At 46.6% G+C, this 20,407-nt stretch overlaps 1 protein-coding gene and 1 long non-coding RNA gene across 6 annotated transcripts in view; one reads left to right on the top strand and one right to left on the bottom strand.

Moving 5' to 3' along the window:
• Positions 1–20,407, top strand: part of Spock1 (sparc/osteonectin, cwcv and kazal-like domains proteoglycan 1) — a 487,138-nt gene that overhangs the window by 444,674 nt on the left and 22,057 nt on the right. For 4 of the 5 annotated variants that reach the window (NM_001166465.1, NM_001166464.1, NM_001166463.1 and 1 more), the window contains one exon: positions 19,236–19,352. In NM_001166465.1, coding sequence (NP_001159937.1) covers positions 19,236–19,352 — 117 coding nt within the window. The remainder of the gene's footprint in view (positions 1–19,235; positions 19,353–20,407) is intronic. The other variant, NM_001166466.1, reaches the window with a different exon arrangement.
• On the bottom strand, positions 12,721–19,244 carry Gm33240. The gene is made up of 3 exons (XR_873505.2): positions 17,627–19,244; positions 15,701–15,812; positions 12,721–14,961 (listed from the first exon to the last, which is right to left on the bottom strand). It is a non-coding gene; the product is annotated as a predicted gene, 33240 (long non-coding RNA).

The raw sequence follows: 20,407 nt of genomic DNA, 5'->3' as shown, positions 1-20,407 counted from the left end.
CACCATCTGCCTCCAACCTCCTGGTTGTGATCAGGATGTGAGCTCCCAGCTGTTTCTTCTTGGCCATCATGGACTCTAACCCTGGGAATCATAAGCCAAATGCAACACTGTTTTTCTAATTTGCTGTTGCCAAAGCATTTCATCACAGCAGCAGACAATTAAGCCAGTCCCTTTAACAAGAGCTTGCACAGTGATTTACTGAAACAATGTAGAAAATTCTCCATTGGACTTCTACTGTGAAATGCTTTTCTGGAAACTTCCACCCATTCTACACTCTCTGAGATGCCATTCTCATCTCCAGCCACCATTTCTTGATTCTTGGGCTATTTCCTTTTCCCCTCCACGTTGTTAAAACTAAAAATGGAATTTTTCTGTGGACTCCTCACCCTCCTTCAGGTACTATCTCTCACATATACATCTTCCCTGTCCACTTATGGTACACATGGGTCAGACCACAGACTGTTTCCCCACGGTCTACTTTATTACAAACATTTCCCATGCCGTAGCTTCTTTCTTTATCTTACTCTTTACTGCTGCAATTCCTTTCCACTGTCTCTGCAAATTCTCTTCTAAGGCCTAGTTTCTGGGTGGTGTTTGTCCCAGTGTCAGGCAATGCAATTGCCTGTGAGAGTTCAGCTAACTCTCCTCATCCATTTATGTTTCCTTGGTGTAAGTTCTGTGTGAAATCTATACATGGCTTTCTATACTTGGTATCTCTTGGGCTAACTGGTATCTAGCCTGCTTTCTGTCTGTCTGTCTCAGAGAGTCAGGAGACCTTGCTGCCAACCTCACTCTGATACTTAATATCTTTTGAATCTCCCATTATCAGTCTGCACAGCCTTAAAGTAGGGATGGGAACAGTGGTGGCTTCCTTGCATTATGGTGAGGATGAATAAGTATCACTTGAAATCACACATGTGTGCACACCTACACACACACACATGTACACACATGGCACATATTTGTGAGATCTTGAGAGGAGGAGTTGGGAGGAGGTACTGAAAAAAGCATGTCAAGGCCACCATGACCTATGGCTGCACAAAGAGCTTCTCCCTGGTACCCTCTCATTTGCTGGCTCAGGGACCGTGCTGAGTAGTTTTATGTCAACTAGACACAAGCTAGAGTCATTTAGGAAGAAGCATTCGCAACTTGGAAAGGACTCCATTAGAATGGCCTATAGGCAACTCTATGTGGACATCTTGATTTATGATTGATATGGGAGGGTTCAGTTCATTTCGGTTTCATCCCCTGCGCCATTAGTCCTGAGTTGTATAGAAAAGCAGGCTGAGCAAGGTAGGGGGAGCCAGTAAGCAGCACTCCTCCATGGCTTCTGCTTCAATTCCTGCCTCCAAGTTCCTGCCTTGAGTTATTACCCTGACTTCCTTCAGTGACTGAGTGTTGTGACTGAGAGTTGTATGCTGAAGTAAAGTCTCTCTTCCCCAAGTTGCTTTTGGTTGTAGTGTTTTATTGCATCAACAGAAACCCTAGCTAAGAAAGAAGCCCCTTCCTCCTCTTCTTCTTTCCATAACTCCCTTACTTCGCTTTCGCTTTCTTTTTCTTAAAAAAAAAAAAAAAGATATTTTCTTTATTTACATTTCAAAGTGTTATCCCCTTTCCTGGTTTCCCCTCCAAAAACCCCCTATTCCCGCCCCTGTCCCCTTGCTCACTAATCCACCCATTCCTGCTTCCTGGCCCTGGCATTCGCCTATACTGGGGCATAGAAACTTCACAGGACCAAGGGCCTCTCCTCCCATTGATGACCAACTAGGCCATCCTCTGCTACATATGCGGCTAGAGCCATGGGCCCCACCATGTGTTTTCTTTGGTTGGTGGTTTAGTCTCAGGAAGCTCTGGGGGTACTGGCTAGTTCATATTGTTGTTCCTCCTATGGGGCTGCAAATCCCTTCAGCTCATTGGGTATTTTCTCTAGCTCCTTCATTGGGGACCCTGTGCTCCATCCAATGGACGGCTGTGAGCATCCACTTCTGTATTTGTCAAAAGAGACAGCTATATCAGGCTCCTTTCAGCAAGCTCTTGTTGGCATCTACAATAGTGTCTGGGTTTGGTGGTTGTATATGGGATGGATCCCCAGGTGAGGCAGTCTCTGGATGGTCATTCCTTCAGTCTCTCCCAATCACAAAAGAACACACATGATATGCACTCACTGATAGATAAGTGGATATTAGCCCGGAAGCTCAGAATACCCAAGATACAATTCACAAAACACATGAAACTCAAGAAGATGGAAGACCAAAGTGTGGATACTTTGATTCTTCTTAGAAGTGGGAACAGATTACCCATGGAAGGAGTTACAGAGACCAAGTGTGGAGCAGAGACTGAAGGAATGACCATCCAGAGACTGCCTCTTCTTAAACGAGGCAATGCAGGATGCAGCAGAACAGATGCACCTGCATCCTGGCCTTGAATGTGATGCCTAGCTCTCCCAATGTCAGCTCCGCCTTGACTTCAGTGTGTTGCGTAACTTCCTGGAGCTCCTACCTCACAGAGAGCTTGTCTAATGGTTCTATGAGGTTGTGTCTGTGCGTTTAGTGCCTGACATTAAATAAACACTCAGTGGCATTCAGGAAGAACCTCACTTAACATCCGTCAGCCTAGTGCCCACATCTGTAAAACAGAAATAATGACGACGTTGAGGGAATGTCATAGTGTTAAGTGAGGGACCAAAGGCAAAGTGCTAGCACAGGCATTGTTGGCAGTAGGTGCTCCATGCATACCAGCTCTTGGGGCAGCTTGGCCTTTGTGGCACCAGGCCTAGAAGACAAGGCAAGCCATGCTGCCTTGATTCCATCCAGATCCCGAAAGTGAGGAGCTGGCGGCTGATCACTGCCAGTCAGCGAGTCCCCTCCATGCAAGGCTGCAAACACACAAGCCACCTCCCGTGCAGCCCGCAGATACACAGCCCCTCCAGCAGGCTTCCCCTCCTACCTGACCTGCTTGGGAATCTTGGAGTGTACAGGGTTGGCTACTAAAGGTTACTTTTATAAGAGTAAGCTTTTAATTACACTTTCGGGTGTAATGTGTGGATGATGAGGTAGGAGAAGGGGCTGAGACAGCAGGTCCTGGTGGAGAAGGGAAGCAGAGCTCAGTAGATTGCAGGGGCTGCTCGTCCTATCAAAATGTTCTTTTAGCTCAGGGCAAGCCTAGCATTTTCTCTCCAGGCCCAAGGAGAAAAACACAGACTGGGAAATTGTGTGAAGCGCAAGGAGTCACCGCAGTGGAATTGAGTCTGAAGTGTACAACCTCTTCCCACTGTGAATTCAATCTCAAAACACGTACGATCTGTAATTCCTGGGAGCCCTTAGACTTGCCATAAAACCACTTAAAATTAGACCTGTTCCAATTCTTGTTTCTGCCCATGCTTCACGCTATAAACTGTTATTTTCCATTCCTATCTGGGCTCCACTCCTACAAGCCAATAATTCTGCATCCTTTTCAGAACGGCTCTATTGCGCTAAGTTGCCTTTGAAGGCACCTTTGTTTTCCTCAATGCTCTGAAGTGTGAAGTCTACGTAATTTGCTAAATGCATCATGTTTACATATGCATAAGCCAGTTATCTCCAAATCACCATCCCCTGCCTGCTCCGTTGGCTGGATGCTTAAAGAAAATGAAGCTTAATTTTCCGTAAGCAGTCTTCCATGGTTTTCAAATAAACTTGCAGAGACACCGACAAACTAAATTACACAGTGGTAACTACCCAGACAGCAGTGAGAAGCCAGGGCTGAAAGAAGCCAGGTGTGTTCTAGCATCCTGCAATCACAGTAGACAAAGCAGAGATTGCCAGAGGTCCCCAAGGCTGCTGCCAGGGAGGAGCAAGGGCTGAAGTGTCAGCAGTGGGGAGGGATAATAGCAGTCTGTAAAGCAATAGATCCAGCTTCAGGGATCCAGAGAGACCCTGAACTCATTGAGAACTGGTGGGAATTCTGGCCTTTCCTTGTCTAAACCTAGGGAGTCAGTGTGACGGTGTGGTCAAATGGTCAGAACGCCTCCTTCCTCTGTTGCGTTCAAGGCATATTGGTGTGAATCCTTTGGTCCCGGGTTCCAGTGGATAGGCTTAGATGGACAGAGGAGGAGGTTTGCTCTTCTCAAATACACAGTGGAGACAAAAGTCCACCCCTGAGACTGGGCTGAGACCAGGTACCTTCGGCCATGTTATGTATCTCTGCTCTCAAAGATTGTTCCGCCCAATTTTATCTCTCCATGTTGATCTTGAAGGGACCTGCTGGTCACTTAATGCTTTGACCAGATCACCATGTTTGTTCTTTCACAGTCGTGGAAACTTTCGCTCCACTAAACACATCCAGGTTTTCACCTTTCACACCTTCTGTAAGCCGACTGATGTCTACTTGTGCCCAGGCAGTCTGCTGGGACCCAGGGGTAAGTCAAGGACAATGACCACAGCATCCTTCCTGCTCTGATGGCCACTCCAGGAGGGTGGCACACTGTAATGTAGCTAAGAGAAGAGGGACCCCATGTACTAGGCTGTGGGGTTCACCCAGCATCCTCCAGTGTAGGTGGAGATGCCTCAGGTAAGTGTCACCTGATCTCAACCTTGAGTCCCCATTAAGGAGTATTCTGGGAAAACACTTTTGACTCCCTCGTTAAAACACCACAAACTTGGCATGAGGAAAGTCTCTCTTTTACAAATCAGAAGAGGGGAGAGCGAATTCCAGGCACCAAGCAAGAGCCATGTCTTAATCATCTCTGTCTTCCACAGAGGGTCTGGCTTAAGGACTGCTGGAATTGAGTTTAGTCTTGCCCCAGGGTCCCAGGGAACCATGGGAACAACACACAGGCTGTTTTGATTAAATATTCCTGCATTCATGGATTATTTTCCTCCTTTGGCTTCAAAGGAAACATTAGCATGAAAACAGAGGGATGGATGCAAACTGTCTTGAGTTGCAGATGAAATCCCCCAGTAGTGGTGACCCAAGCCACCTCCTTCCTGTTGTCCTGTGCTCCATTGGTTCATCCGTTCACTTCCCCTTCAGTAAAGTCCAGCCAGCCACAGTGTCATTTCAGATAATGGGCTCAGCTTTGAATAATTTTTTTAAAGATTTTTAAAAAAAGATTTATTTGATGTATGAGTGCTCTATCGGCATGTACACCCCAATACCAGAAGAGGGCACCAGATCTCATTACAGATAGTTGTGAGCCATCATGTGAGTGCTGGGAATTGAACTCAAGACCTCTGGAAGAACAGGCAGTGCTCTTAACCGCTGAGCTAGCTCTCCAGCCCCAAGATTTATTTTTTTAATTAAAAAAAAAAAGGTGAAATTAAAATATAGTTGCTTCATTTCCCCCTTCTCTTTCTCCCCTTCATTCCCTCCCCTCTCCTTTTGTACTGGCTGTTTTTGTTTGTCAACTTGACACAAGCTGGAGTTATCACAGAGAAAGGAGCTTCCCTTGAGGAAATGTCTCCATGAGATCCAGCTGTAAGGCATTTGCTCAATTAGTGATCAAGGCTGGGAGGGCCCATTGTGGGTGGGGCCATCCCTGGGCTGGTAGTCCTGGGTTCTATAAGAAAGGAAGCTGAGCAAGTCAGGGGAAGCAAGCCAACAAGCAGCATCCCTCCATGGCCTCTGCATCAGCTCCTGCCTTCGGGTTCCTGCCCTGTGTGAGTTCCTGTCCTGACTTCCTTTGGTGATAAATAGCAATGTGGAAGTGTAAGCTGAATAAGCCCTTTCCTCCCCAACTTGCTTCTTGGTCATGATGTTTTGTGCGGGAATACAAATCCTGACTAAGACAAACTGGTACCCCTCTCTTACCCCTTCTTGTTCTCTCTCAAATTTTTGGCCTTTTTCATGTGTGTGTGTGTGTGTGTGTGTGTGTGTGTGTGTATGTGTATGCGAGCGCACGTGCACACGCACACCTATGTGTGTGTGTGTCCTTTTTCGTCTACTTAGTGATGCTTGAATGTATCTGATTTCAGGATTGCTGAGTTGGTATCAGAAAACCACCTAGGGGGCTTGTCCCTGGAAGGATTAATTCTCCATTGTGCAGTAGTCTTTAGTGGCCTGTGGTTTTCTGTCTACTGCTGAGACCCTGTACAATTGTCTCCCTGCACTGTAGAATATCTATCAGTGTTGTTATTTACCTAGTCATTTAGGCAACCATGCTGTTGGGGATCATGGACGAGGTGCTCCTGTTATTTCTAGGAGACACACCCACTCATTCTGCAGTTGTCCTCATCCGTCAGCACTTATGATCTTTCCACCCCCTCTTCTGTGGTGACTCTTGAGTTTTAGATGCAGGCGTTGTATTGTAGATGTATCCAGGGGCTCCACATCCCATGGCAAGCTGCCCTCTGCATTTTTACCAGCTGTGTTTTCTCTAATGGTTTCTGTCTGCTACAAAGAGGAGCTTCTTTGCTGAGAGGTGAGGGCTTCTTGTCTGTGGGCATAAGGATACACATTTAAAATGCCATTAGAATTATGTGGTTTAGTTAAAGTGTCGGGGGTACGGTCTCCTCTAAGATCCATGACCTCACTACAACCAATAGTTGGCTAGGTTTCTAGCACCAGCCAGGATTTCTTTCCTGCTGAGTGAGCCTTAAGTCCAATGAGACAGCTTTGTTTACTGTCAAGATAAGTGTGCCACTACTGCACCCTGAGGTATATCTTGCTGTGCTGGTCATTGTGGTTCCTAGGCATCAGCTGCACAGGGACGATTGATAGTTTCCCTTCCTTGGAAGATTGCATAGCAACTTCTGGTATAGGATGCTAGTCCTCAGGGAAGATGTTTTTCAGGTCAAATCTAGCTCAGATCCTTTGAGTCCTGTGTTTGAAGTACATGGTGTCTTCAACAATAAAGACTTACCCTAAACCTCTGGGAGACAACCAAGGCCAACAGAAATAGGCTATACTGTTCTTGGACTCCCATGACTGACAGCTCAAAAGGAGATTTCTCATGCCTGGTTGGGGGTGGGGTGTCATAGATGATCTATGGTGCTTGTGAGGAGCACTGTCATCCCAACTGATATAACTTCATTTAGATTAGACCTATACTTATATGTATTATCTGTAATTGTAGACTAGATAATATTATCCTTTATGGCTTTCCCAAACATCCTTAGTGTTAATCTTCTCCCCCTTCCTTCTCTGGGATTGACCTTTCACAAATTACAGCTCCACGCCGTGTATAACCATTCCTCTCCTCATCACTTGTATCCTGCAATTGTCAACATTTTATTTTTATTTTATGTATATGAATGTTTTTCACACATACACATACGCATATACATATACACATGTCAATACCAGAGGAGAACATCGGATCCTGTGGAGTTACAGATGGTTGGGAGTCACTGTATGGGTTCTGAGAACTGAACCTAGGTCCCCTGCAAGAACATTCAGTTCTCTTAACTGGTGAGCCATCTCTCTAGATCATAAGAGATGCTTGATGTATGTTATGTAAAAGCAAAGCCAGACAGAGATCCCATATGATACATAAGAAATGGATTTTTTAAAGGTTTATAGCTTGAAGAGTCTTGCACACTACACAACTGTATTAACTACAATGGGTAGATGTGTTATAACCAAGTCACACTGAAGTATTTGAATTGTTTCCTGATCATTGCTATCTCAGACAGTACTGCATAGAGCCTTGTATGCTTGACCACAGAGGAGCTATAAGTTCCACAGAAGATTTTTATAATGAAAACATCTGGCAGCCTTTCTGGGTCCCTTCAATTCTGTTAAATCGTTTGTAGCCAATATCTAGTTAGATTTTTCTTTGTGACATGGTTAGAAATATAATGCTATCCTTTTGAGAGGTGAATTTAGCTCACTTATATTTATTGTTTTAGAAGTTAAGTTTGACGGTGTTGCTGCTGTTGGTTGCCTGCTTGTATTCTTTAGTTGCCAAAGCTGCTCTTAAAATTCCTATTTAGCCTCATTGGGCCTTAAACGTGTGGTTCTCTCGAGTAACTGGACTTTTAGGCACATACTACCATTCCCCACAGGGGTGTTAGCACTTTAAACAGTGATTAAATACCCAGGCGATTTATCTTCCCCTTTCTCTACCCTCCAATTTTTTAAAGCTCCCCTCCTTCCTATCTGCTACTTGGCAGTACAATCATCCTCCTAGGGCTTGCCTTTGTTAAAAAACACAACACAAAACAAACCTTATACTGCTTGATTTGCTATCTATCAATAATTTTACCTGTACCTCAGCTGGTACTCGTGGGCTTTGCTTTCCCATCGTGAATGCTGCTATGCTGAAATCTGAGGGCAGCTTTGTACTGTTGTCTGTTGGAAGTCACTGGGATGTGTCTTCTCTGCCACATTGACTTTCTTTACTTGGGAAACCCAGCACTTTGATTAGGATGGATCTTCTTATTGACCCTTCTATGGCCATTTCCTTGGCTCACACTGTGCCTTCGGTTTGTCGGTTCAGCAGAGATGGGGTTTGCAGAAAGAACTGGAACTGTGGCTGCTCTCTTCTGGGTTCCCATGGTCTCCCCAGGGCTGTCAGTTGCCCACACGAAGAGCATCCTTTGCTTGGGGTGGTAGCTTGACTTGCTGATGTGCACTGATTCCTTCCCTTTGTCCTGCTGGCTCCTGTGCTCACGCTGGCCTCCTCCCACTTGCTGTGGCTTCTGTCTGTTCTTCCTCCAGTTTTGACATTGTCTCCTCCTTTGTCTGGGCTTTGCTGTGTGGCTTTCTTTTTATTTTATCGTTATTATTTTTTATCCAAAGGCACTTTCTTTCATCTGAATTTTTGTTGTTTACTTGGTCCACATTTTCATGTTTCTGCTGAGTATGTTCTCTGGCAACTTCATCTGCTTCTTCTCCCAAAATGTATTCCTATGGATTCTTTAAACCAACAGCGCCATATTCTTTAGAATGAAAAGCAGTATTATTGTGGGAGTAAGTTAGGTTTGACTGGTCTGCATAGTCACAATAGAGCCTTAGAGGAAAAGTAACCAGGCTATCTGTAGATGTCACAGTTCCAAAAAGCATCCAACTTTTACCAGCACAGCCAGATTGTGTCCTTTAAAAGTGGTCCCTCTGTGTGGGCCTATCGTTCCTGTTTCTGTGAAACAGGTCAGGCCCAAGAGGGCTTTCTCCATTACTCTGTTCAGCCTACTTCCAGTTTTCCTGTTACACTCCAGTTGTATTTTGCAATGAGCCTCTTGTCTGCACAAACCACAAATAACTATCTTGTGTGTGTTTTCTCAGCTCTGCTGCCTCTGGGGCACCCCCCCTTTTTTCTTCATGTTTTTTTCTCCCTCTGTGGCTTCTATTTAAACTGTTCCCAGCTCTTCACTCTGTATCCCTTAGTTCTTTCTGAGCAGAACTTTGAGTCACTTTAGGGAGGAGCCCTTTGCCTCTGAGAGACATATTTGTGTTATTTTATTGTGTTTGTTACCATTTTATAGACCCTTGTCAACATTTTCCTTTTCACTTCCATCTGGAAGATTTCTGGCTTCCAATTAAACACAGAGAGAGAGGAAGGCACTTTCTCTCTCTCTCTCTCTCTCTCTCTCTCTCTCTCTCCCTCTCCCTCTCCCTCTCCCTCTCCTCTCTCCCTCCCTCATTCCCTCCTTCCAGTGCTCCCTCTCTTTCTCTCACTCTCTCTCCCTTCCTCTCTTTCTCTCTTTTCTTCCCTCTCTCTCCCTTCTTTCCTCCCTCTCTCCGTTCTTTCCTCCCTCCCTCCCTCTCTCCCTCCCTCCTTCCCTCCCTCTATGCTATCTTTTCCTGTATACCACATTTATTATCTATAAAGAGGAGGCTAGAAGTTGCAGTGTTTCCCACTTAGATACCAGCTCTCTGGATAGACAATGTGATCATCAGGTAGAAGCAATGATGTCTAATGCTGCAACCCTGTGTCCATTACGGTCTAGAGGAGCTCTGTGGGGACTTGGATGTCGAGACACTGACCACCATCACACCTGGGGAGGGGGGATAGACTGTGAGAGCTGCTGTCCTGAAGGGAAGAGAATTGATGAGTCAGCCACTCTGCTTGGCTTGCCTTCAGTCTCGGGCAGTTCCTCCTCGGATCCTGCCTTCTGTATCCTGATGACTCTGTGATTTGTTCACCAGGCAGACGGAAGTGAAGGTGGCAGGTCCTGGCATTTCAGTGACCCTTCTCTGGATGTTCAGTCCACTCCCACCCCTTACCCTCAACTCAGATGCTACCACTGACCCTTTGTCACCAGAGACTGTTGTTTTACCTCCTACCAACCATCTTCTTTAAACTATGTGTGTACAGGTGCTGGGGGTTAGATGGACTCTACATTTGCCTCATTTCTTCTGTCCCCACGGAAGGTGTATATGACAATATGTAGTGTCCCCATCCCAAGGAGGCCATGCATAGGTTCCAGGAATCTCCTGGACTCCTTACCCATCTCAGATCAAAGTCTGCCATTAGCTCCTTGCTGTATCAACTAGCAAAGTAGTGTTATCTCTTGCTGAAGGATAGACACGTCTGTGATGCTATTGCTTTAGGCATTGAAAACATAGAATATAAAACTACACTTTGTAATACTGAGATGTGGATGTTGAATCAGAGCAGATTCAACCGGTTCTTAGAAGTGGAGCTTCTTTATAAATGATCCCACAAAACAGAGTCCTGTCTCTAAAGCTACTTACGCGTTTACATTTGTCTTAGAACAAATCTATTTCTATCATAGGTTGCTCTGTAGAGTGGACACATGCTTATGTAGCGTGCAGTAGAGTGCGTATACTCCAGCACCCTCAGTGATCCAGGCTGAACCTCTTTACAGCCGGACAAAGAGCACCTCATTGTTTTCAAAGGGACAACAGATGCCTTTTCTTCAGCCGAGTGTGTAGCCTGTGGAGTTGCTGGACACCTCTGGATGTCCATGCATCCTTCATTACAACTGAACTGTTTTCTGTGGTCACTGCCTGTCTATGCCAGGTCACCTCTCCAGGCAAATGCTGACCCACTGGCTAGAAACACAATTAAATCCAGAGCTGGCCTTTATAGCCAATATTCTGCATATTCAGTGATATGTTTTTGCCTCAGAGTGTAAAAAAAGCAGTGGATTTTATTTAGAGTTTTCAAAGCTTATTTCATCTAGCTAACCTCCCTGCTAGATAATTCAAGGGAAAACCAAGTGTCACTCTGCTAATGTGAATTTACAAATGTTGGGCAAACTCTAAACATATTCCTCTTTCCAGATGAGGGATTATCATTAGAATCAAGGGAACACGGAGCCTCCTCAAATCAGGTTACCGAAGATAGTCTTAAAGGCTTTAATAGGAAATGTATCCACCTCTGCTTGTGAGTTGTACCATTGACTGTTTAGCTCATCCTCTTCCAGGTGTAATATCAGTATTTTAAGCTCTTCCAAAGACTGCTTTTTGAAAACGATTTTATTAGCAAGCCCCTGGATAACAGAGCCCTAATTCTTTCCTTGCTCCTGTGGGTTTTTTTTTATTTATTTTTATTTTTATTTTGCATAAAACAATACCTTCTCTAAGGGTGAGAGAACATGCATATAGATTGATGTTTTAGGCACTGGAAAGTAAAAACTAGAATCATGTGTAGCACGGTTTAACTTAAGTGCAGCCTGGTCTGTCACTTGAGTTCAGTTATGAGTGCAGTTTACTGTGTGTGCTTTAGAGAGGTCTTCATGGAGCTGCCTTTTCTATAACATGTACCTCAGAGTGTCCATCTTAGCCTCTCCGGGGTGGGTACTATTAGCTCCCAAAATTCCCCAGCTCAGAAGTTGATGGTAGCAGCATACTGTTGGTTTCGAGAGCTTCATTCCCTCAGCGGTCTGTATCATGTCTTCAGCTGAGATTAAGATCCATGGTGTTGACGCATGCCTTTAATCCCAGCACTTGGGAGGCAGAGGCAGGCAGATTTCTGAGTTCGAGGCCAGCCTGGTCTACAGAGTGAGTTCCAGGACAACCAGGGCCACACAGAGAAACCCTGTCTCAGAAAAACCAAAACCAAAAAAAAAAAAAAAAAAATACCCACACTAGCACTGTCCCATTGACAGAGAAGCAAGCAGAGGCTCCTGAAGGGTTGCCAGATGGTTGAGAACGAATGGTCTCCTGGGGCTGGTGTTCAGAAGGCTAAAGGGATCATAGTCCCAAGCCTGCTGCTCATGCACACAGCCATTATCACGCGCCAGAGGGGCTGTGCAGGCAGCGTTTGGGGCGTGGGCTGGGCCTCAGAAGCAGATGAACGGTTAGTGTGGAGACCCGAGTGTGAGCCTCGGTGTCTCCATGCACTATCTGTAGGCTCTGGGAGGGACTGGAACATCTCTGAACAGCAGCAGAGAATGGAGTCTCACTGGCTAGCATTGTGGGATGACTCGTGTGTGAGTAGCATGTGTCGTCGGCTCCGGCCTTTGTGGCCTTTACAGTTTTTCCTGTTTGGTCAGTCACAGTGTCACGCTGTGTCCACAGACACACAAAAAAGCAGGGGATACTGCTGGCTGTGGCGGACTAGGTGTCAGGTGTGGTACAGAGGCCTGAAGTTTACTCTGCCTTTTAATTCTTCCCAGAGTTCTGCTAGCTGGTTCTGTGTGTGCCTCGATTGCACTGGTGAAGAGACTGAAGAGTAGGAGACCCATGCACACAGCCCATCTGAAAGCCACGCTCACTTGGTTCCGGGTGTTTCCAGAACCACTTCCTTTCTCCTGCCTTCCCGGTAGCCCTGGAAGGCAGAATGGCTTTGGTTATTCCTGCAAAACAAACAAACAAACAAACAAACAAACGCAATAAGCAGATCCAGTCCTTTACTTTTGTTTGCACATCAGTTCATGAGAGCCAGGACCCTAAGGGAACTGTGGGAATACCATGCTTTCGTCTTTGAAGCTCCCTGGCTTGCAGCATCATGACTCCTACGACTGCCAGATGTGCAACAACTGGAAGAGGCGGAGTCTAAAGCCCCTCGGGGAACCAGCGTCCTGATGAGATGGCAGTGGTACCAAGGAGAAGCCAGCCCAGGGTGGAGGGGAGGGGAGACACATTAAGAAGGAACCCTGCCTCTGCTCAGACCCTGGCTCTGGGATCTTATTCCAGTGCCTAATCTTCACCAGAAAAGTAGGCTCAGCTGGACCTTCTGCAGAAGCTGCTAATTACAAACACTCTAAGCCCATTGATCCAGAGCCGCTCTGATGAAGTAATTATTCACAACAGCACCTAGGAGGGCTGAGGGGGATTAGTGGGAAAGGACCACGGTGCTGGGTCTCCATGGCAGAGAGGCCTCTCTCGGCTTGCTCCCAGAAAGAGCTTGAGTCTGGCCCAACTCTTTAATTACCTTCTGAGGCACTAAAGTTTAAATTAAATCCGGATTGTTTTCATATTAGCCTCTGCAGAGCCCTGAGCCAAGCATCCGTGAGGCTTGCTGGTGTGGGAGGAGGTAGGGGCGGTGGCAGACGGAGTGTTTTTTAACTTGAGCTCTTAAACTGGAGATGTTCATGCACTCAAGAGCAGAGCAGAGCTGGTTCCCTGGCAGGGGTATAAAGGTATCCAGGTGCCTGTGTAATGTCGGACTTCCACTTGCAGACATCCCCGTGGGTGTTCACTTGCAACTGGCCATTAGGGTTGCAGACACAGGGAACCAGTCTCAGGGGCCTATGCCAGTCCCTCTGGTAGCTGTTAGCACTAGATTTGAATAAGAACATGTATCCAGTCACCACTTGCATTTCTTTATTTTTTACACCACCTTTGTAGCAGTTTCTATACCTCTGTGGTTGTCTTTTCGGAAGTCTGGCCTTCTGGAGTAGCTATTTGTCAGCCAGTTGCCACACTCAGACCATGTTAGGATATGTGTTAAGCTGCTGGAGGTAGTTTTGAATTTTATAATGTCTTCTTTGTCAAAACTGCGCCATACTTCAAAGGTTCCTCATCTGTTCCTCACTGGGTCTTGGTGCCTTCTGTAGGAGCATACAGGGCAGGGTGAGCCATAGGAGCTCAGGGGCCAACAGCCGGGCCATAGATGCCAATTTAGGGCAGACTTCATGGCTACCTCTTCCTGGTAGCTTCTTCCCTGGCAGTCTTCAGCTGTCTCCCTCCCTCCTTGTTGCCACAGGCTGCCGAGGGGCAGAATGGCCTTGTTTCCGGTTTTGGCCAAAGCACACCCATTTCTCACAGTCATCTGAGTCACCTGAGCCATACCTCCCGTTGAAAGCCTTCAGTTTCAGCACATGCCACACCCATTAGCACTCTGTGCCTTGGGTCGGGAGGCGAGAAGATATCATTGCATCAGCTTTCCAGGCTGCTCAGCATCTGCAGAGGCAGCCCAGCCCATTGCAGTTTGGTCATATTTTGCAAACAGGCAGAAGCCCACCAGGAGAGCACTGCCACATTACCTAGACTCTTCCATGCCTGCGTGCTGCAGTTCCTGAGGGAGTGTGCTCTTTCCGGACATTGTAGAATAATGTACAACGGTACTATTCTTTTCTCTAATGAAGCCCCAGTGGCTGTGCATGTGACACAAGGCAGGCTGTTCTGCAGTCTTCCCAAATGGCCACTGTGCTCACACCAAAGCTAATGAAGGCAAGAACCCTGCTTGCTGCCTCCTCCATCCTGAACTGCTGGGCCAGCTGCCGTCTGTATCACTGCAGCTCCTTCCATTACAGATGAAGGCCTGACGGAGTTTATTAATTGCGCTCATTAGTGCTGGCTACCCACAAGCCTAGTCTATCCAAGGAGGCAGCTTCTTCCAACCCTCCCTGCATAGATTCCACTCTGCAAGATCGCTGCTCGGCTTCAAACCCCAATCCTACCACTTAGGGTAGCATTTGACTTGGGACTTTGTAACCAAGATGCTCGATCGATCATTCATGTTTTCTTCCCATAAATACATCTTGAACAATTGCTGTGTACCACCTATATAAAGCTAGAAATGCAGGTAGGGGGCTGTCAGACGACTGATCGCCCCTCACGCAGCATATCCAATCGGGAGAAGGCAGGCAGACATTGAAACTCCAGCCTCTTGGTTTTCTATTGGCACAGCTATAAAGCAAATGAGGGAGATGTTATTCTTTATATCGTCAGTATCTCCTCGGGCTAAAAAATAAAGCACAACAGTAAAATCCCAACCTATCATATAGACAGTTGGGATATGAGTCCCCGCTACATGCCAGTAGCTATGAGCTATGCTTTACCGATATCTTATTCCATGCAATGATGCCCGGAGCTGAGCTTCATTTTGCCGAATCACAGATGGAGAAGCCACAGTTTACAAAAGGCAGCAAGGAGGTTATGAGAGTCCCTCAATAGCCCCATAATGAGAGCATTCTTCACGCAGGTAACAGGCTGCATTCCATGCCAAGGGCTTATACTGCTGGTTTCTGCTCTAATGGTCAAGAGGGACATGACACTGGGCTAGACGTCCTCGGGAAGGAAATCCTCTCAATATCGAGATGCCAGAGAGACTCAATCAAGGCCACAGGGATAGGTACATTGAGACAGGAGAGTGAGAGGGGCAGTAAGGCCAGAGCACGGAGACCATGGATTGATCCTGCAGGCCACTTAAACCACAAACTTAGGTTCAGCCAACAGAGCCAACAGGATCCTCAGAAGTGGCCAAAAAGGAAAGTGACTTGACTCAGGGTCTGATTCAGAATGACTTAGGTAGCTTCTGGGCCGTGAGGTGGTAGAGAATAAGACTGGGTGACTACCTGCTGAGGTGACCCTAGTGGGAAGCATGGCTGGTGGCATGGACCAGAAAAGGCAGTGAAGACAAACATACTGTGTCCAACGGCTTGGGAGGATGAGGAGTCCATGGCGACTTCCAAGTGTCTGCTCTGAGGGCAGGTATCTGAAGGTACTGCTTTCCGCCTCCTGGATGTGACAGTGCTGGCCTGTGGGGTGAGGGTGCTGTCAGCGGGTCTCAGGGATTCTGCCAACCCCCTGGCCCTGTTGGAGCTGAGTCACATAATTAAGATTTGCAGTGCCTGAGGAACGATGAAGGCACACAGGCAAACAGGATGGCAGCTGAGGACCGAGCTGAGACCTCTTGGGGAAGGAGAGCAACAGGCAGCAAGCAAAAGCCCAGGGAGAGGCGGGAGGGAGGGGGAGGAGGAGGGAGGAAGCAGAACCAACTATGGTGGACCTCAGTGAGGCTCACACAGTCTGGAAGATAATGTAGCAAAACAGACCAAGGTCCTGGTTGTCAAGGTTTAGACAGGAGATGGTATGATCCCGGGAGAGCAACATAGTTGCTCTGTAGACTGAGTACTTGATTTCTCTCCCCCAACAGGAGGGGTAGGGGTGGGAGTTGAACTCCTCTGTCCTCTGGGACAAAAACTGTCCCACTTCCTGGCAGAGTACAGGAACAACAGGTGGGTGTGGTCTGCAGTTTCATTCTGGAAAAAAATTACTTTTCCCTAGGAAGTATCCCCTGACTTCCCAGTTCCTAAATTGTCATTTCCAGTTAGTCCCACCATCTGGAGTAGTGACAGACACCTTAAGAGGCATCCAGTCTGTGCTGTGCTAGTGTCAAACCGGAACAAATAGCTCTCTGCAGGGCCCCATTCTTTATTACTCCTGCAGACCATCTCCCTGCAGACTCTGCTTAGCTTTCTCCTCACAAAGACCACTCAGGTGAAGATGCCACGAGTGAGCTGGGCTCAGTAATTGAGTGGCCTCTATCTGTTTCTGTTCTCCAATCTCAACCCCAGCCATGCCATGGCTCCCTGCTTCCTGACTTCTTGTTGAGTGACACATTTACTCTTTCAAGATGGAGCTGCCCGATGGAGCTGTCCCTGGCCTCTGTGCTCTGGGAAGCCTGGTGGAAATGCAGCACCAGCAGGCTTGTGAATATACAGCTTACCTGCCTGTCTCAGGATTTACTTAAACGTGACTGACTAATTTATCTTGCAGTGTGATTTCCTGGCAAGTTGACTTGTCAATTTTCTCTGCTCGGAGAATGTTCTAAAGAGATGGTGTGGGTTTCCTATTTCTAAATGTAAGACCCGACTAGAGAGTCCATATCCTGTTGTTGGATGATCACACACTACAGCTTAGAGCTGAGCAGGGTCAGAAAGGCACAGGCTTGGTCCCCAGAAGCTCAGAGTTTGGGTCTGTGTGAGCATGCTCTTGGAGTCTGACTTGGTACTTGGGCAAAAGCAAGAATCTCTGCCTTCAGCAACAGCTGCTTCGCGTCCTGTTGTGAGCAAAGGTTAGCAGAGGTGTGGAGAGGTGGCTTGTGGGAGCTTGTTATCTTGCTTCTCCACCATCTTAAAAGGCCGAAGGGAAGGAGAAAAGACACGCATGTGGGTAGCCAGTTACCTTGGTGAGTCCTTTGTAAAGTTAGAGATGGATCGGAGAATGAGATTCATCTTTACCCACTTCTAACCAGGGTGGCAGCTGGCTCTGGTGGAAAGATCTGGAACCCATTCTATCCATACAAGGGTGATGAACAACTTGGGACAATATATATACCAGAGGAACTAGCTTGTACATTTATTTAATATTAATTCACTTATGTAGAATTACTCAAGTATCCACTTATATGATATGTTTCTAGGCAGCCAGAGCCAGTTTTGATTATTTACATTTGACTTCATTTTTGTTTTCTTAAAATGGACAGCACTTGCTTATACTAAGCCTACCTCTAAATAATCTATGTAGAATAATAATTATGGAATAATTATGGAAAGGACTAAAACCTTACCTGACACATTCTTCAAATGATTGTTGATCCTCTAACTCGTTAAGAGTGTGAGACACACTGTCAGGTTTGTCATGAACTTGTTATCCTGGGTCCACAGATAAAGAAACAGGTCCCAGGAAATTTAGGGGTAGGTCTATGGCAGGTGATAAAGCTGAGATTCGCTCTAGGCAGAGTGGCCCTGCAGTGTGACTTTCTGCTATCAACAAGAAACTCTGTGTCTTACATTGTAGTCAGGTTTGTGTTCAAGGTCGTTAGCAACTCGGTATCCATAGCTGGGCACATTCCTTGGTTGCCATGCAGAGACTGAAGCTTGCATCCCAGGTAAAATACAGCTGAATGTGAAAACTGGCAGGTTGCATGGCTGAAGAGTAGACGTGAGCTGTAAAACAAGGAAAGGCATCTGCAGAGCATTGCCTGCCTTCTGCGTTCTCCCTGGTAGCACGGCTGTCAGGTGGGGCTGGGTACCATGGTGATTCAGTCAAGGGCTGTGCTTCCTGGAGGCTGCAGTGGACTTGGGATGACACATTGTCTCTATCGTGGACTTCTGAGACTTCCAGGGGGAGGGCACCGAGCCTCCATGTCTTCTGAGCTTGCAGTTGGGCCCTCTCAACACCATGAGAGGATGCAATTCAACTCTGCATTGAAATGGCAAGGGGCTGAACTTGTTGGGTTGCTTGCTTCCCTCCAGCTTGAGGATTTGAAAGGGCTAACAGTTGTGAAGATCGGCTCCTGGTTCCCTCTTGGCTGCAAGGCTTTTAAATTTTTCTCTCCTTGCTGGAGGACACAAAACATCACTTTGTTTTCAGTGTCCTCCCAGTGTCCCATGGACCCCTTGCCAAGATGTTCTCATTCAGAATGAAGGCAGACCCTGAAGGAATGGCCGAGAGCAGTAGACAGTCCACTCCAGCCTCCCCATCTTTTCCTCCTCTTGGATTTCCCATCTCAAGTCACAAGCTCTACACACAGTTTGCCCCTACTTCCTTACCTGTTTTCCCTCCATCAGCCAGGTTCCTGTCTCCCCCAACCCCCGACCCCCCCCACCCACTGAAACAGTGAAGCAGGGCCTGCCAAGGTGATAGGGGCTTTGCCATGATAAAGACATTTGCCTGTCAATAGTGGACATCTGGAGTCAGTATGTAGGAAGACTAACAAATGGGGCCAAATTCACAAGTCCATCTTGTCCTCATACAAAATGGGGAATCTGCTGCTGCAGGGCTCTGTGTTGCCCCAGGCATTCTCTCCCTAGGAACCTGAGCTGGTTAATCTCTTAGTGTTGAGTACAGCGGAGATGTCATGGTCTCTGGCAAAACTGCAATAACAAGTTTTATGTGCTTAGCCGAGGGATGTCAGTCAGACTTTGAGGATGCTGTACAAACATAAGGTGTCGGCAGCCTGCTTTATCTGAGACAGTCCAGGTCTGAACAGCCTGTCTATCCTAGAAACCCAGGCGCTCTCCTTGTCCCATGTTTGTCTTGTGACGGGAGCACCCTTGGGGTGTTTTCAGAGTGTCTGGGCCGGAAGGATCGCCTTCACAGCAGCTTGGCCGATGACCTTGTACACTGGACGGAAAGCCCGGATGCTCACCATCCATCTGCTCTGTTCCCTGCAGCCTGCACGGACAAGGAGCTGCGGAACCTCGCCTCCCGGCTGAAGGACTGGTTCGGGGCTCTTCATGAGGACGCCAATAGAGTCATCAAGCCTACCAGCTCTGATCCAGCCCAAGGCAGTAAGACCACTCTATTCTCGCTCTTTCACTATAAATATCACTTCTCAAATGCAATGGGTTTAGCCGCAGCACATTTTGGCTAAAGAATAAGATTTAAAATATATACTAATTTTAGAACATTGAATTATCAAAGAAGGGTGATGTTTTAGAATCAAGAGAAATATGACTTTTGGGAAAACGTGATTTCAAAGAGATCATGTTTTTATATAGACATTTTAAAAAACAGAAAAACGTCATGTGTATATAAATATATACACACATATATAATACTACCCATTTATCAACTTAAGCATTCTATATACCTTGAGGTAATTTTTCTTGTTGTACATGGAAAATGTAAGTATGTGCGGAAGTCTGCATACTTTATAAGCTGATATACCATTCGGAAAATTAAACATCTGGAAATATCATTATGCTTTAATGTTATCGAGTGGGGTCTCTAGCAGGATCCTAATCATTGCTATAACAACTTAAGAAGCCTTTAAATGGGACATTTGGGTTGATTCTAATAGAAGCAACAGTGTAGCAAACATCTCCAATAATGTGCTTTTGGGTATACTGGGTATTCCCCAGAAACCACAAGGCAGATGCTCCTCCCCCTCCTTTCCCACTAACACTCAAGCTCCTGAAGGAGGCCCCAGGCTCCAGGATGAGCACAGACCATACGTGCACACTCCACCTCTCCATGCTTTGGACTCTGAGGTAGTTGTGCTAGGTAGTACAGTAGAGATCGCCGATCCACCAATCCTTCAAATACAAGCAGCTCGGCTGTGCGTGCATTTGAGACAGCAGTGGTACCCATGGTAGACCATGGATCACCAGCCCAGCATGGTGGGGCACATGTTTCACCATATATACGTGGGAAGCTGAAGCAGGATCCTCCTCTAAAGACAGGATCCAGACTGGCCTGAGCTACATGGATAGATGCTGTCTCAAAACAAAAAATAATGGTCTTGCCTATTGGTAATTCTTTGCTGCTCATGGCTTTCTGGAGAGATCTGTGAAGAGTACTGATGCTTGCTGTAACAGCTTCGGTCTTTTGCCTTAATGGTAAG

Source organism: Mus musculus, chromosome 13 (assembly GCF_000001635.26).
Source record: "Mus musculus strain C57BL/6J chromosome 13, GRCm38.p6 C57BL/6J".
NCBI classification, from domain to species: Eukaryota; Metazoa; Chordata; class Mammalia; order Rodentia; family Muridae; genus Mus; species Mus musculus.
The sequence above is the reverse complement of the archived record's forward strand: the minus strand, read 5'-3'. Positions and strand labels throughout refer to the sequence as shown.